The following is a 16,987-nucleotide window of genomic DNA, read 5'->3' on the forward strand; positions in this document are numbered from 1 at the left end:
TTAAACATTCATTCCTTAAGTAGATGTACATAAGTTGTGTTTCAACATTCATTTCTTAAGTAGTTATACATAAGTTGTGTTTCATTCCTCAATACAGTTTAAACATTCATTCCTCAAGTAGTTGTACATAAGTTGTGTTTCACCCCTCAATACAGTTTAAACATTCATTTCTTAAGTAGTTGTACATAAGTTGTGTTTCACTCCTCAATACAGTTTAAACATTCATTCCTTAAGTAGTTGTACATAAGTTGTGTTTCACTCCTCAATACAGTTTAAACATTCATTCCTTAAGTAGTTGTACATAAGTTGTGTTTCACCCCTCAATACAGTTTAAACATTCATTTCTTAAGTAGTTGTACATAAGTTGTGTTTCACTCCTCAATACAGTTTAAACATTCATTTCTTAAGTAGTTGTACATAAGTTGTGTTTCACAGTTTAAACATTCCTCAATACAGTTTAAACATTCATTTCTTAAGTAGTTGTACATAAGTTGTGTTTCACTCCTCAATACAGTTTAAACATTCATTCCTTAAGTAGTTGTACATAAGTTGTGTTTCACTCCTCAATACAATTTAAACATTCATTCCTTAAGTAGTTGTACAGAAGTTGTGTTTCACTCCTCAATACAGTTTAAACATTCATTTCTTAAGTAGTTGTACAGAAGTTGTGTTTCACCCCTCAATACAGTTTAAACATTCATTCCTTAAGTAGTTGTACATAAGTTGTGTTTCAACATTCATTTCTTAAGTAGTTGTACATAAGTTGTGTTTTATTCCTCAATACAATTTAAACATTCATTCCTTAAGTAGTTGTACATAAGTTGTGTTTTATTCCTCAATACAGTTTAAACTTCCATATTTGACGTAAGTCTCGTTAGTTCTAGTTGTATCTAGACATAAAGTAAAATCTAACTTCACTTTATTCATTCAGTATCGACAAAGTTAACGACAACTCAGATAGAACCTGGCAGAACACTTTCAGTTTTCTTCGTCGTGGAAGTAGTCGAAGAAAGCGCCACCCTGCGGAGAACGAAGAACCTGAATTTCAGGTTGGTTTCCGTTTTCTGTCAATCAGTTTCGAGTGAGTGGGTTCGTAGTTTTATCACTTTCCTCGGAGAGGCGCTTCGTTACATAACATTTTCATATTACTCCGAACACGTTAGCCCTCTGTTGATTTGTTTTTAAGATACAAATTAACTTTGAGTCAAATATATATGAAATTATTTATTTAAAGTGAAATTGATTTTGCTACCAACTACCACATTTTAAGTGTTATCATAAATTTGTTGTGTGTGCGTGTGTTTATTTTAGTAGCAACGACACATCAGGCTATCTGCTGTGTCCGCCGAGGAGAATCGAACCCATGATTTCAGCGTTGTAAATCTGTAGACTTTCCGCTGTACCAGCGAGAGACTTTTGTTGTTGGAACGAAAGATATTCCAAATTTTTACTAATTGCATGCTTCATGTAGAAAACAAATAGTTGTTGTACGAGTTAGTTTTGTTCCTAGTCATTGTTATAATGTCAAATGGAGTATTATTTATTACTCTACAGAATATCGCTTTTTAATACGACTAATTAAACTGCTCGTAGTGTTAACTTCTGCTCTCCTATACTAAACTAAAATACACTATCCAACTTGCCAGTGTTGTCTGATAGAACTTTCCAATTCGTGATGAAGAGAAACCAACTTGAAATAAAAATGTATCTCATGTTTTTTAAGTATTAAAACTTTTACTAATGAAGCAGAGAACAATGTTTTGACCTTATCAGGCTATCTTCATGTGAACCTTCTTAGGTCAAAACGTTGTTCTCTGCTTCATTAGTAAAATTTTTAATACCCATACCAGCCGTCATGAGATACGAATATCTCAATGTTCAATTAATTGTTTAAAAAAAAAAACATTAATGGAAGTTATCTTTCAAGCGACGTAGATGAGTTTATTACATCTGTTTCGTACTAAGTAACGTCTGATAAGAGTTTTTAATGTTCAGTAATTTAGAGAAAGTTTTATAGTAAAAGGTATCTATCTGACGACTCCCAAAAGATGTTTAGTTTGTTTGTAATTTTTACGTGAAACCAGTTTTTGCCTGATTGTTGAATTTAAGTAAATTATTTTTGTTTTAATAAAATGATCCAGAAATACGCAAAAACAGTTAACCCTAAATTCTGTAGACACAACAGTCCAGTTGCAAAAACAGTTAACCCTAAATTCTGTAAACACAACAGTCCAGTGGCAAAACAGTTAACCCTAAATTCTGTAGACACAACAGTCCAGTTGCAAAACAGTTAACACAACAGTCCAGTGGCAAAACAGTTAACCCTAAATTCTGTAGACACAACAGTCCAGTTGCAAAAACAGTTAACCCTAAATTCTGTAAACACAACAGTCCAATTGCAAAAACAGTTAACCCTAAATTCTGTAGACACAACAGTCCAGTTGCAAAAACAGTTAACCCTAAATTCTGTAGACACAAGAGTCCAGTTGCAAAAACAGTTAACCCTAATTTCTGTAAACACAACAGTCCAATTGCAAAAACAGTTAACCCTAAATTCTGTAGACACAACAGTCCAGCTTCATTTTTGTAGGTTAGTGTATGCGCGGTTATTCCTACCGTAATTTAGAAAGATAGGGTTAGAGCTAAGTGTTGTCTGAACACTAAACTGTTGAGTAACCATAGAAATATGGAGTTTGTTTGTTGACAAACCTTAGTGATATAAAGTAGTGGATAAATAACATAATATTTTCGTTGAAGTTGTTATTTTTCCCTATATATATGTGTGTTAATCTCGTTATTACAAGAATCTCTGTGTTTATATACAGAGAAAGATAGACAGATAGATGTATATACTAGCAAAGCTTCGCGGTAAAGCCGACTTTAAAAAGCAATGCTACAAATAAGGCAAGGTCCGTACCTTCCAATATTTTGAGCTACAACACACAAAACGTTCGTCTGATGCAAAAGTGCCCATTCTACGCGCGCCAATTAACGTCACTTTCGTTTGACGTCAGCTTCGTGTATTTTAATACCGACATTTCCCGCTCAGTTTGAGCCGTCGTTTGCGGTATTAAATTGAAATGGCGTCGCATGCATCCGATTGCTAATTGACTTAAAATCCAACTTATAAGATCCAAGTTCCTCTACAAATATCCCAACTAATTCAACCACCTTTTTGCAACACCTTGTGATACGAGACACATGGATAACAATTTCTTGAGCTATATCCGAAAATCCAAATTTTTATATACAAAGCAAAGTTAATTGAAGTAAAATATTTTGATAAGTATTACAAGTCCAGAATTGTTATATTTATAACTAAAATTTTACTTATAGTCCAATATGGTCCATTACGTCTTCTGTGTACTTATCCAAGATATATTGTACCTACTTCGAGGCTTAGCATACATCATTCAAATAGGGTTACCCGGCATGGCCAGGTGGGTTAAAGCGTTCGACTCGTAATCTGAGAGTTGCGGATTCGAATCCCCATCACACCAAACATTCTCAACCTTTCAGCCGTGGGGGCGTTATAATGTGTCGGTCAATCCCACTATTCGTTGGTAAAAGAGTAGTCCAAGAGTTGGCGGTGGGTGGTGATGACTAGCTGCCTTCCCTCTAGTCTTACACTTGCTAAATTAGGGACGACTAGCACAGATAGCTCTCGAGTAGCTTTGTGCGAAATTAAAAATAAAAGAATGGTTAAAAGCAGGCAGGTGTCCAGAACGGTATTCAGACAGGTGTTCAGACAAGAGAGAAATAACAAAAAAAAACAAATTATTCTGTCGGTCTGTTGTTGTTTATTTTCGAACTCAATAAATAATAAATAGCTGTAGAAAGATCTGGAAAATACATCCTGAAGACACCGAACAGAACGCCCAAACTACAAAGCTGTACCACAGGTATCGAAATCCAGTTTTTAGACTTTTTGGGTTGTGGGATATCAATCGTTGTTGTAGTTTAAATGTTAATTGTTACTCCAACAAGTGCAATGGCGAACCGAACCTAGAAAAATCACAGTGGTACCATAATGTTATTTTTATAAATATGTTAAGTACGGCCGTTTTATTTAGCCCTATTACACTCTGGTGTACAGCGAACTTCGTGCCTACTTCTAAGGAAAATATTTTCCCTACAAACATGATTACGTGTTGTTTTTTGTAGCAAGACCACATCGGACTATCTGCTGAGTCCACCGAGGGGAATCGAACCCTGATTTTTTATAGTTGTACATCCGGACATGATCGCACTTTTTAATTAATAAACTTAATATCACTTTTTAACAATTAGAGTAAAGTTAATATTAGTTTTTAACAATTTAAAAAGTGAACTGCAGGCCTACTCACAAGGTACGTTATGTATGTAGTTATTTAAGCCATTAAACTGGCCAACTCTTGTGTTTAATATATGAAAAACTATATTCACTCACTGACACTGATAACAACTACCAAAAACGACGTATCAGTAATTAAATGTTTTCGTGTATATTTTGTAAAATTCTTGTTCGGTGTTTTATAATTGTAGTTGTATAACCAAACGATTTCAGTCAATGACTTCCAACATAACGGAAAATACCTAATAAAGTATTGACTTATAATAAATTATATCCACGCTTCTCTGTCTGACGAGAAGGAAAGAGGAACTTATCTTCGTCCGTATCGTCACGCTCGGTCACCATCTCCGTCTAGATCGAGGAGGGGGTCACCAGCACCTCAACGACGACGGTCACCAACCCCCATTAGAAGATCCACTTCTCCACGGCTGGGTGACCACGACATTGGATTTTCTGATGCTGTTACTGACCTGGTGAACAAGATAAAATATGAGGACAGTAGTAAAGTGAAAGGTGAACTATATTTTATAACTGACCTTCTGATGTCCAATGATGGACACGTTACATGTTGCTAATCACGAAACATTTCTCAAGATAGTTGTTATTGTTTGTTTTGTAAAGTAGTTTAACAAAAACACACACCTTTGGAAACAGTTTCCTATATAATAGACAAGGCTTACACATAATATTCAGAACAAAAGACACCTTTGGAAACAGTTTCCTATATGATAGACAAGACTTACACACAATATTCAGTACAAAAGACACCTTTGGAAACAGTTTCCTATATAATAGACAAGACTTACACACAATATTCAATACAAAAGACACCTTTGGAAACAGTTTCCTATATAATAGACAAGGCTTACACACAATATTCAGTACAAAAGACACCTTTGGAAACAGTTTCCTATATAATAGACAAGACTTACACACAATATTCAGTACAAAAGACACCTTTGAAACAGTTTCCTATATAATAGACAAGGCTTACACATAATATTCAGTACAAAAGACACCTTTGGAAACAGTTTCCTATATAATAGACAAGACTTACACACAATATTCAGTACAAAAGACACCTTTGGAAACAGTTTCCTATATAATAGACAAGGCTTACACACAATATTCAGTACAAAAACACCTTTGGAAACAGTTTCCTATATAATAGACAAGACTTACACACAATATTCAGTACAAAAAACACCTTTGGAAACAGTTTCCTATATAATAGACAAGACTTACACACAATATTCAGTACAAAAGACACCTTTGGAAACAGTTTCCTATATAATAGACAAGAGTTACACACAATATTCAGTACAAAAGACACCTTTGGAAACAGTTTCCTATATAATAGACAAGGCTTACACACAATATTCAGTACAAAAGACACCTTTGAAACAGTTTCCTATATAATAGACAAGACTTACACACAATATTCAGTACAAAAGACACCTTTGGAAACAGTTTCCTATATAATAGACAAGACTTACACACAATATTCAATACAACAGACACCTTTGGAAACAGTTTCCTATATAATAGACAAGACTTACACACAATATTCAGTACAAAACACCTTTGGAAACAGTTTCCTATATAATAGACAAGACTTACACACAATATTCAGTACAAAAGACACCTTTGGAAACAGTTTCCTATATAATAGACAAGACTTACACACAATATTCAGTACAAAAAGACACCTTTGGAAACAGTTTCCTATATAATGAAGACAAGGCTTACACACAATATTCAGTACAAAAGACACCTTTGGAAACAGTTTCCTATATAATAGACAAGGCTTACACACAATATTCAGTACAAAAGACACCTTTGGAAACAGTTTCCTATATAATAGACAAGACTTACACACAATATTCAGTACAAAAGACACCTTTGAAACAGTTTCCTATATAATAGACAAGGCTTACACACAATATTCAGTACAAAAAGACACCTTTGGAAACAGTTTCCTATATAATAGACAAGACTTACACACAATATTCAGTACAAAACACCTTTGAAACAGTTTCCTATATAATAGACAAGACTTACACACAATATTCAGTACAAAAGACACCTTTGGAAACAGTTTCCTATATAATAGACAAGACTTACACACAATATTCAGTACAAAAACACCTTTGGAAACAGTTTCCTATATAATAGACAAGACTTACACACAATATTCAGTACAAAAGACACCTTTGGAAACAGTTTCCTATATAATAGACAAGACTTACACACAATATTCAGTACAAAAGACACCTTTGGAAACAGTTTCCTATATAATAGACAAGACTTACACACAATATTCAGTACAAAAACACCTTTGGAAACAGTTTCCTATATAATAGACAAGGCTTACACACAATATTCAGTACAAAAGACACCTTTGAAAACAGTTTCCTATATAATAGACAAGACTTACACACAATATTCAGTACAAAAGACACCTTTGGAAACAGTTTCCTATATAATAGACAAGACTTACACACAATATTCAATACAACAGACACCTTTGGAAACAGTTTCCTATATAATAGACAAGGCTTACACACAATATTCAGTACAAAGACACCTTTGGAAACAGTTTCCTATATAATAGACAAGGCTTACACACAATATTCAGTACAAATGACACCTTTGGAAACAGTTTCCTATATAATAGACAAGACTTACACACAATATTCAGTACAAAAGACACCTTTGGAAACAGTTTCCTATATAATAGACAAGGCTTACACACAATATTCAGTACAAAAGACACCTTTGGAAACAGTTTCCTATATAAGAGACAAGACTTACACACAATATTCAGTACAAAAGACACCTTTGAAAACAGTTTCCTATATAACAGACAAGACTTACACATAATATTCAGAACAAAAGACACCTTTGGAAACAGTTTCCTATATGATAGACAAGACTTACACAATATTAAGTACCAAAACCACCTTTGGAAACAGTTTCCTATATAATAGACAAGGCTTACACACAATATTCAGTACAAAAGACACCTTTGGAAACAGTTTCCTATATAATAGACAAGACTTACACACAATATTCAGTACAAAAGACACCTTTGGAAACAGTTTCCTATATGATAGACAAGACTTACACAATATTAAGTACCAAAACCACCTTTGGAAACAGTTTCCTATATAATAGACAAGGCTTACACACAATATTCAGTACAAAAAACACCTTTGGAAACAGTTTCCTATATAATAGACAAGACTTACACACAATATTCAGTACAAAAGACACCTTTGGAAACAGTTTCCTATATAATAGACAAGAGTTACACACAATATTCAGTACAAAAGACACCTTTGGAAACAGTTTCCTATATAACAGACAAGGCTTACACACAATATTCAGTACAAAAGACACCTTTGGAAACAGTTTCCTATATAACAGACAAGACTTACACACAATATTCAGTACAAAAGACACCTTTGGAAACAGTTTCCTATATGATAGACAAGACTTACACACAATATTCAGTACAAAAGACACCTTTGGAAACAGTTTCCTATATAACAGACAAGACTTACACACAATATTCAGTACAAAAGACACCTTTGGAAACAGTTTCCTATATGATAGACAAGACTTACACACAATATTCAGTACAAAAGACACCTTTGGAAACAGTTTCCTATATAACAGACAAGGCTTACACACAATATTCAGTACAAAAGACACCTTTGGAAACAGTTTCCTATATGATAGACAAGACTTACACACAATATTCAGTACAAAAGACACCTTTGGAAACAGTTTCCTATATAATAGACAAGACTTACACACAATATTCAGTACAAAAGACACCTTTGGAAACAGTTTTCTATATGATAGACAAGACTTACACAATATTAAGTACCAAAACCACCTTTGGAAACAGTTTCCTATATAATAGACAAGGCTTACACACAATATTCAGTACAAAAGACACCTTTGGAAACAGTTTCCTATATGATAGACAAGACTTTCACACAATATTCAGTACAAAGACACACCTTTGGAAACAGTTTCCTATATAATAGACAAGACTTACACAATATTCAGTACCAAAACACCTTTGGAAACAGTTTCCTATATAATAGACAAGACTTACACACAATATTCAGTACAAAAGACACCTTTGGAAACAGTTTCCTATATAATAGACAAGACTTACACAATATTCAGTACCAAAACCACCTTTGGAAACAGTTTCCTATATAATAGACAAGGCTTACACACAATATTCAGTACAAAAAGACACCTTTGGAAACAGTTTCCTATATGATAGACAAGACTTACACACAATATTCAGTACCAAAACCACCTTTGGAAACAGTTTCCTATATAATAGACAAGACTTACACACAATATTCAGTACAAAAGACACCTTTGGAAACAGTTTCCTATATAATAGACAAGACTTACACACAATATTCAGTACAAAAGACACCTTTGGAAACAGTTTCCTATATGATAGACAAGACTTACACACAATATTAAGAACCAAAACCACCTTTGGAAACAGTTTCCTATATAATAGACAAGACGTACACACAATATTCAGAACAAAAGACACCTTTGGAAACAGTTTTCTATATGATAGACAAGACTTACACAATATTAAGTACCAAAACCACCTTTGGAAACAGTTTCCTATATAATAGACAAGGCTTACACACAATATTCAGTACAAAAGACACCTTTGGAAACAGTTTTCTATATGATAGACAAGACTTACACAATATTAAGTACCAAAACCACCTTTGGAAACAGTTTCCTATATAATAGACAAGACTTACACACAATATTCAGTACAAAAGACACCTTTGAAACAGTTTCCTATATAACAGACAAGGCTTACACACAATATTCAGTACAAAGGACACCTTTGAAACAGTTTCCTATATAATAGACAAGACGTACACACAATATTCAGTACAAAAGACACCTTTGGAAACAGTTTCCTATATAATAGACAAGACTTACACACAATATTCAGTACAAAAACACCTTTGGAAACAGTTTCCTATATAATAGACAAGACTTACACACAATATTCAGTACAAAACACCTTTGGAAACAGTTTCCTATATAATAGACAAGACTTACACACAATATTCAGTACAAAAGACACCTTTGGAAACAGTTTCCTATATAATAGACAAGACTTACACACAATATTCAGTACAAAAGACACCTTTGGAAACAGTTTCCTATATAATAGACAAGACTTACACACAATATTCAGTACAAAAACACCTTTGGAAACAGTTTCCTATATAATAGACAAGACTTACACACAATATTCAGTACAAAAGACACCTTTGAAAACAGTTTCCTATATAATAGACAAGACTTACACACAATATTCAGTACAAAAGACACCTTTGGAAACAGTTTCCTATATAATAGACAAGACTTACACACAATATTCAGTACAAAAGACACCTTTGGAAACAGTTTCCTATATAATAGACAAGACTTACACACAATATTCAGTACAAAAGACACCTTTGGAAACAGTTTCCTATATAATAGACAAGACTTACACACAATATTCAGTACAAAAGACACCTTTGGAAACAGTTTCCTATATAATAGACAAGGCTTACACACAATATTCAGTACAAAAACACCTTTGGAAACAGTTTCCTATATAATAGACAACACACTTACACAAGACACCTTTGGAATATTCAGTACAAACAAACACACCTTTGGAAACAGTTTCCTATATAATAGACAAGGCTTACACACAATATTCAGTACAAAAGACACCTTTGGAAACAGTTTCCTATATAATAGACAAGACTTACACACAATATTCAGTACAAAAGACACCTTTGGAAACAGTTTCCTATATAATAGACAAGACTTACACACAATATTCAGTACAAAAGACACCTTTGGAAACAGTTTCCTATATAATAGACAAGACTTACACACAATATTCAGTACAAAAAGACACCTTTGGAAACAGTTTCCTATATAATAGACAAGACTTACACACAATATTCAGTACAAAAGACACCTTTGAAAACAGTTTCCTATATAATAGACAAGACTTACACACAATATTCAGTACAAAAGACACCTTTGGAAACAGTTTCCTATATAATAGACAAGACTTACACACAATATTCAGTACAAAAAACACCTTTGGAAACAGTTTCCTATATGATAGACAAGACTTACACAATATTAAGTACCAAAACCACCTTTGGAAACAGTTTCCTATATAATAGACAAGGCTTACACACAATATTCAGTACAAAAGACACCTTTGGAAACAGTTTCCTATATGATAGACAAGACTTACACACAATATTCAGAACAAAAGACACCTTTGGAAACAGTTTCCTATATGATAGACAAGACTTACACAATATTAAGTACAAAAACCACCTTTGGAAACAGTTTCCTATATAATAGACAAGGCTTACAAACAATATTCAGTACAAAAAACACCTTTGGAAACAGTTTCCTATATAATAGACAAGACTTACACACAATATTCAGTACAAAAGACACCTTTGGAAACAGTTTCCTATATAATAGACAAGACTTACACACAATATTCAGTACAAAAGACACCTTTGGAAACAGTTTCCTATATAATAGACAAGGCTTACACACAATATTCAGTACAAAAGACACCTTTGGAAACAGTTTCCTATATGATAGACAAGACTTACACACAATATTCAGTACAAAAGACACCTTTGGAAACAGTTTCCTATATAACAGACAAGGCTTACACACAATATTCAGTACAAAAGACACCTTTGGAAACAGTTTCCTATATAATAGACAAGACTTACACACAATATTCAGTACAAAAGACACCTTTGGAAACAGTTTCCTATATAATAGACAAGGCTTACACACAATATTCAGTACAAAAGACACCTTTGGAAACAGTTTCCTATATATTCAGATAGACAAGACTTACACACAATATTCAGTACAAAAGACACCTTTGGAAACAGTTTCCTATATAATAGACAAGGCTTACACACAATATTCAGTACAAAAGACACCTTTGGAAACAGTTTCCTATATGATAGACAAGACTTACACACAATATTCAGACAACAAAAGACACACTTTGGAAACAGTTTCCTATATAATAGACAAGACTTACACACAATATTCAGTACAAAAAGACACCTTTGGAAACAGTTTCCTATATAATAGACAAGACTTACACACAATATTCAGTACAAAACCTTTGGACAGTTTCCTATATAATAGACAAGACTTACACACAATATTCAGAAACAGTTTCCTATATAATAGACAAGACTTACACACAATATTCAGTACAAAAGACACCTTTGGAAACAGTTTCCTATATAATAGACAAGACTTACACACAATATTCAGTACAAAAGACACCTTTGGAAACAGTTTCCTATATAATAGACAAGACTTACACACAATATTCAGTACAAAACACCTTTGGAAACAGTTTCCTATATAATAGACAAGACTTACACACAATATTCAGACACAAAAATATTCAGACACCTTTGGAAACAGTTTCCTATATAATAGACAAGACTTACACACAATATTCAGTACAAAACCACCTTTGGAAACAGTTTCCTATATAATAGACAAGGCTTACACACAATATTCAGTACAAAAGACACCTTTGGAAACAGTTTCCTATATAATAGACAAGACTTACACACAATATTCAGTACCAAAAGACACCTTTGGAAACAGTTTCCTATATAATAGACAAGGCTTACACACAATATTCAGTACAAAAACACCTTTCGAAACTGTTTCCTATATAATAGACAAGACTTACACACAATATTCAGTACAAAAGACACCTTTGGAAACAGTTTCCTATATAATAGACAAGACTTACACACAATATTCAGTACAAAAACACCTTTGGAAACAGTTTCCTATATAATAGACAAGACTTACACACAATATTCAGTACCAAAAGACACCTTTGGAAACAGTTTCCTATATAATAGACAAGACTTACACACAATATTCAGTACAAAAGACACCTTTGGAAACAGTTTCCTATATAAGTACAAAATATTCAGTACACACCTTTGGAAACAGTTTCCTATATAATAGACAAGACTTACACACAATATTCAGTACAAAAACACCTTTGGAAACAGTTTCCTATATAATAGACAAGACTTACACACAATATTCAGTACAAAACACCTTTGAAACAGTTTCCTATATAATAGACAAGACACACAATATTCAGTACAAAAAACACCTTTGGAAACAGTTTCCTATATAATGACAAGACTTACACACAATATTCAGTACAAAACACCTTTGGAAACAGTTTCCTATATAATAGACAAGACTTACACACAATATTCAGTACAAAAGACACCTTTGGAAACAGTTTCCTATATAATAGACAAGACTTACACACAATATTCAGTACAAAGACACCTTTGGAAACAGTTTCCTATATAATAGACAAGACTTACACACAATATTCAGTACAAAAGACACCTTTGGAAACAGTTTCCTATATAATAGACAAGACTTAGACAAGACTTACACACCTTTGGATTCAGTACACAAGACTTACACACTATTCAGTACAAAACCTTTGGACAGTTTCCTATATAATAGACAAGACTTACACACAATATTCAGTACAAAAAGACACCTTTGGAAACAGTTTCCTATATAATAGACAAGACTTACACACAATATTCAGTACAAAAGACACCTTTGGAAACAGTTTCCTATATAATAGACAAGACTTACACACAATATTCAGTACAAAAAGACACCTTTGGAAACAGTTTCCTATATAATAGACAAGACTTACACACAATATTCAGTACAAAAGACACCTTTGGAAACAGTTTCCTATATAATAGACAAGACTTACACACAATATTCAGTACAAAAACACCTTTGGAAACAGTTTCCTATATAATAGACAAGACTTACACACAATATTCAGTACAAAAGACACCTTTGGAAACAGTTTCCTATATAATAGACAAGGCTTACACACAATATTCAGTACAAAAACACCTTTGGAAACAGTTTCCTATATAATAGACAAGACTTACACACAATATTCAGTACAAAAAAGACACCTTTGGAAACAGTTTCCTATATAATAGACAAGACTTACACACAATATTCAGTACAAAAAACACCTTTGGAAACAGTTTCCTATATAATAGACAAGACTTACACACAATATTCAGTACAAAAGACACCTTTGGAAACAGTTTCCTATATAATAGACAAGGCTTACACACAATATTCAGTACAAAGACACCTTTGGAAACAGTTTCCTATATAATAGACAAGACTTACACATATTCAGTACAAAACACCTTTGGAAACAGTTTCCTATATAATAGACAAGACTTACACACAATATTCAGTACAAAAGACACCTTTGGAAACAGTTTCCTATATAATAGACAAGACTTACACACAATATTCAGTACAAAAAACACCTTTGGAAACAGTTTCCTATATAATAGACAGACAGACTTACACACAATATTCAGTACAAAAGACACCTTTGGAAACAGTTTCCTATATAATAGACAAGACTTACACACAATATTCAGTACAAAACACCCTTGGAAACAGTTTCCACATATAATAGACAAGACTTACACAGTTTCCTATATAATGACAAGACTTGTACAATATTCAGTACACAAAACACCTTTGGAAACAGTTTCCTATATAATAGACAAGACTTACACACAATATTCAGTACAAAAGACACCTTTGGAAACAGTTTCCTATATAATAGACAAGACTTACACACAATATTCAGTACAAAAACACACCTTTGAAACAGTTTCCTATATAATAGACAAGACTTACACACAATATTCAGTACAAAAGACACCTTTGGAAACAGTTTCCTATATAATAGACAAGACTTACACACACCTTTGGAAACAGTATTCAGTACAAAAATTCACCTTTGGAAACAGTTTCCTATATAATAGACAAGACTTACACACAATATTCAGTACAAAAAACACCTTTGAAACAGTTTCCTATATAATAGACAAGACTTACACACAATATTCAGTACAAAAGACACCTTTGAAACAGTTTCCTATATAATAGACAAGACTTACACACAATATTCAGTACAAAAGACACCTTTGGAAACAGTTTCCTATATAATAGACAAGACTTACACACAATATTCAGTACAAAAACACCTTTGGAAACAGTTTCCTATATAATAGACAAGACTTACACACAATATTCAGTACAAAAGACACCTTTGGAAACAGTTTCCTATATAATAGACAAGACTTACACACAATATTCAGTACAAAAGACACCTTTGAAAACAGTTTCCTATATAATAGACAAGACTTACACACAATATTCAGTACAAAAGACACCTTTGGAAACAGTTTCCTATATAATAGACAAGACTTACACACAATATTCAGTACAAAAAACACCTTTCGAAACAGTTTCCTATATAATAGACAAGACTTACACAAATATTCAGTACAAAAAACACCTTTGGAAACAGTTTCCTATATAATAGACAAGACTTACACACAATATTCAGTACAAAAAACACCTTTGACACCTTTGGAAACAGTTTCCTATATAAAAGACAAGACTTACACACAATATTCAGTACAAAAGACACCTTTGGAAACAGTTTCCTATATAATAGACAAGACTTACACACAATATTCAGTACAAAAAACACCTTTGGAAACAGTTTCCTATATAATAGACAAGACTTACACACAATATTCAGTACAAAAACCTTTGACACCTTTGGAAACAGTTTCCTATATAATAGACAAGGACTTACACACAATATTCAGTACAAAAAACACCTTTGAAGCAGTTTCCTATATAACAGACAAGACTTACACACAATACAGTACAAAAGACACCTTTTCCTATATAATAGACAAAGACTTACAGTACATAAAGACAAGACTTACACACAATTTCAGTAAACAGTTTCCTATATAATAGACAAGGCTTACACACAATATTCAGTACAAAAAACACCTTTGAAACAGTTTCCTATATAATAGACAAGACTTACACACAATATTCAGTACAAAAGACACCTTTGGAAACAGTTTCCTATATAATAGACAAGGACTTACACACAATATTCAGTACAAAAGACACCTTTGGAAACAGTTTCCTATATAATAGACAAGACTTACACACAATATTCAGTACAAAAGACACCTTTGGAAACAGTTTCCTATATAATAGACAAGACTTACACACAATATTCAGTACAAAAGACACCTTTGGAAACAGTTTCCTATATAATAGACAAGGCTTACACACAATATTCAGTACAAAAACACCTTTGGAAACAGTTTCCTATATAATAGACAAGACTTACACACAATATTCAGTACAAAACACCTTTGGAAACAGTTTCCTATATAATAGACAAGACTTACACACAATATTCAGTACAAAAACACCTTTGGAAACAGTTTCCTATATAATAGACAAGACTTACACACAATATTCAGTACAAAAAGACACCTTTGGAAACAGTTTCCTATATAATAGACAAGACTTACACACAATATTCAGTACAAAAGACACCTTTGGAAACAGTTTCCTATATAATAGACAAGACTTACACACAATATTCAGTACAAAGACACCTTTGGAAACAGTTTCCTATATAATAGACAAGACTTACACAACAATATTCAGTACAAAAACACCTTTGGAAACAGTTTCCTATAATAGACAAGACTAGTACAAAACACCTTTGGAAACAGTTTCCTATATAATAGACAAGACTTACACACAATATTCAGTATTTGAACACACAAAAAACACCTTTGGAAACAGTTTCCTATATAATAGACAAGACTTACACACAATATTCAGTACAAAAGACACCTTTGAAAAAGACAGTTTCCTATATAATAGACAAGACACAATATTCAGTACAAAACACCTTTGAAACAGTTTCCTATATAATCAAGTTACACAAATATTCAGTACAAAAACACCTTTGGAAACAGTTTCCTATATAATAGACAAGGCTTACACACAATATTCAGTACAAAAGACACCTTTGGAAACAGTTTCCTATATAATAGACAAGACTTACACACAATATTCAGTACAAAAGACACCTTTGGAAACAGTTTCCTATATAATAGACAAGACTTACACACAATATTCAGTACAAAAGACACCTTTGGAAACAGTTTCCTATATAATAGACAAGACTTACACACAATATTCAGTACAAAACACCTTTGGAAACAGTTTCCTATATAATAGACAAGACTTACACACAATATTCAGTACAAAAGACACCTTTGGAAACAGTTTCCTATATAATAGACAAGACTTACACACAATATTCAGTACAAAACACCTTTGAAACAGTTTCCTATATAATAGACAAGACTTACACACAATATTCAGTACAAAAGACACCTTTGGAAACAGTTTCCTATATAATAGACAAGACTTACACACAATATTCAGTACAAAAAAACACCTTTGGAAACAGTTTCCTATATAATGAACAAGACTTACACACAATATTCAGTACAAAAACACCTTTGGAAACAGTTTCCTATATAATAGACAAGACTTACACACAATATTCAG

The 16,987-nt window shown here is 32.7% G+C and overlaps 1 protein-coding gene across 1 annotated transcript in view; it reads left to right on the forward strand.

Annotated features, from left to right (window-relative positions):
- Positions 1–4,908, forward strand: part of LOC143227943 (voltage-dependent calcium channel type A subunit alpha-1-like) — a 125,160-nt gene extending 120,252 nt beyond the window's left edge. Inside the window, exons 41-42 of the mRNA XM_076459295.1 lie at positions 932–1,049; positions 4,633–4,908. Of these exons, the coding sequence (XP_076315410.1) occupies positions 932–1,049; positions 4,633–4,908 (394 nt within the window). The remainder of the gene's footprint in view (positions 1–931; positions 1,050–4,632) is intronic.
- The last annotated feature ends 12,079 nt before the right edge of the window (positions 4,909–16,987 follow it).

Source organism: Tachypleus tridentatus, chromosome 10 (assembly GCF_004210375.1).
Source record: "Tachypleus tridentatus isolate NWPU-2018 chromosome 10, ASM421037v1, whole genome shotgun sequence".
NCBI classification, from domain to species: domain Eukaryota; kingdom Metazoa; phylum Arthropoda; class Merostomata; order Xiphosura; family Limulidae; genus Tachypleus; species Tachypleus tridentatus.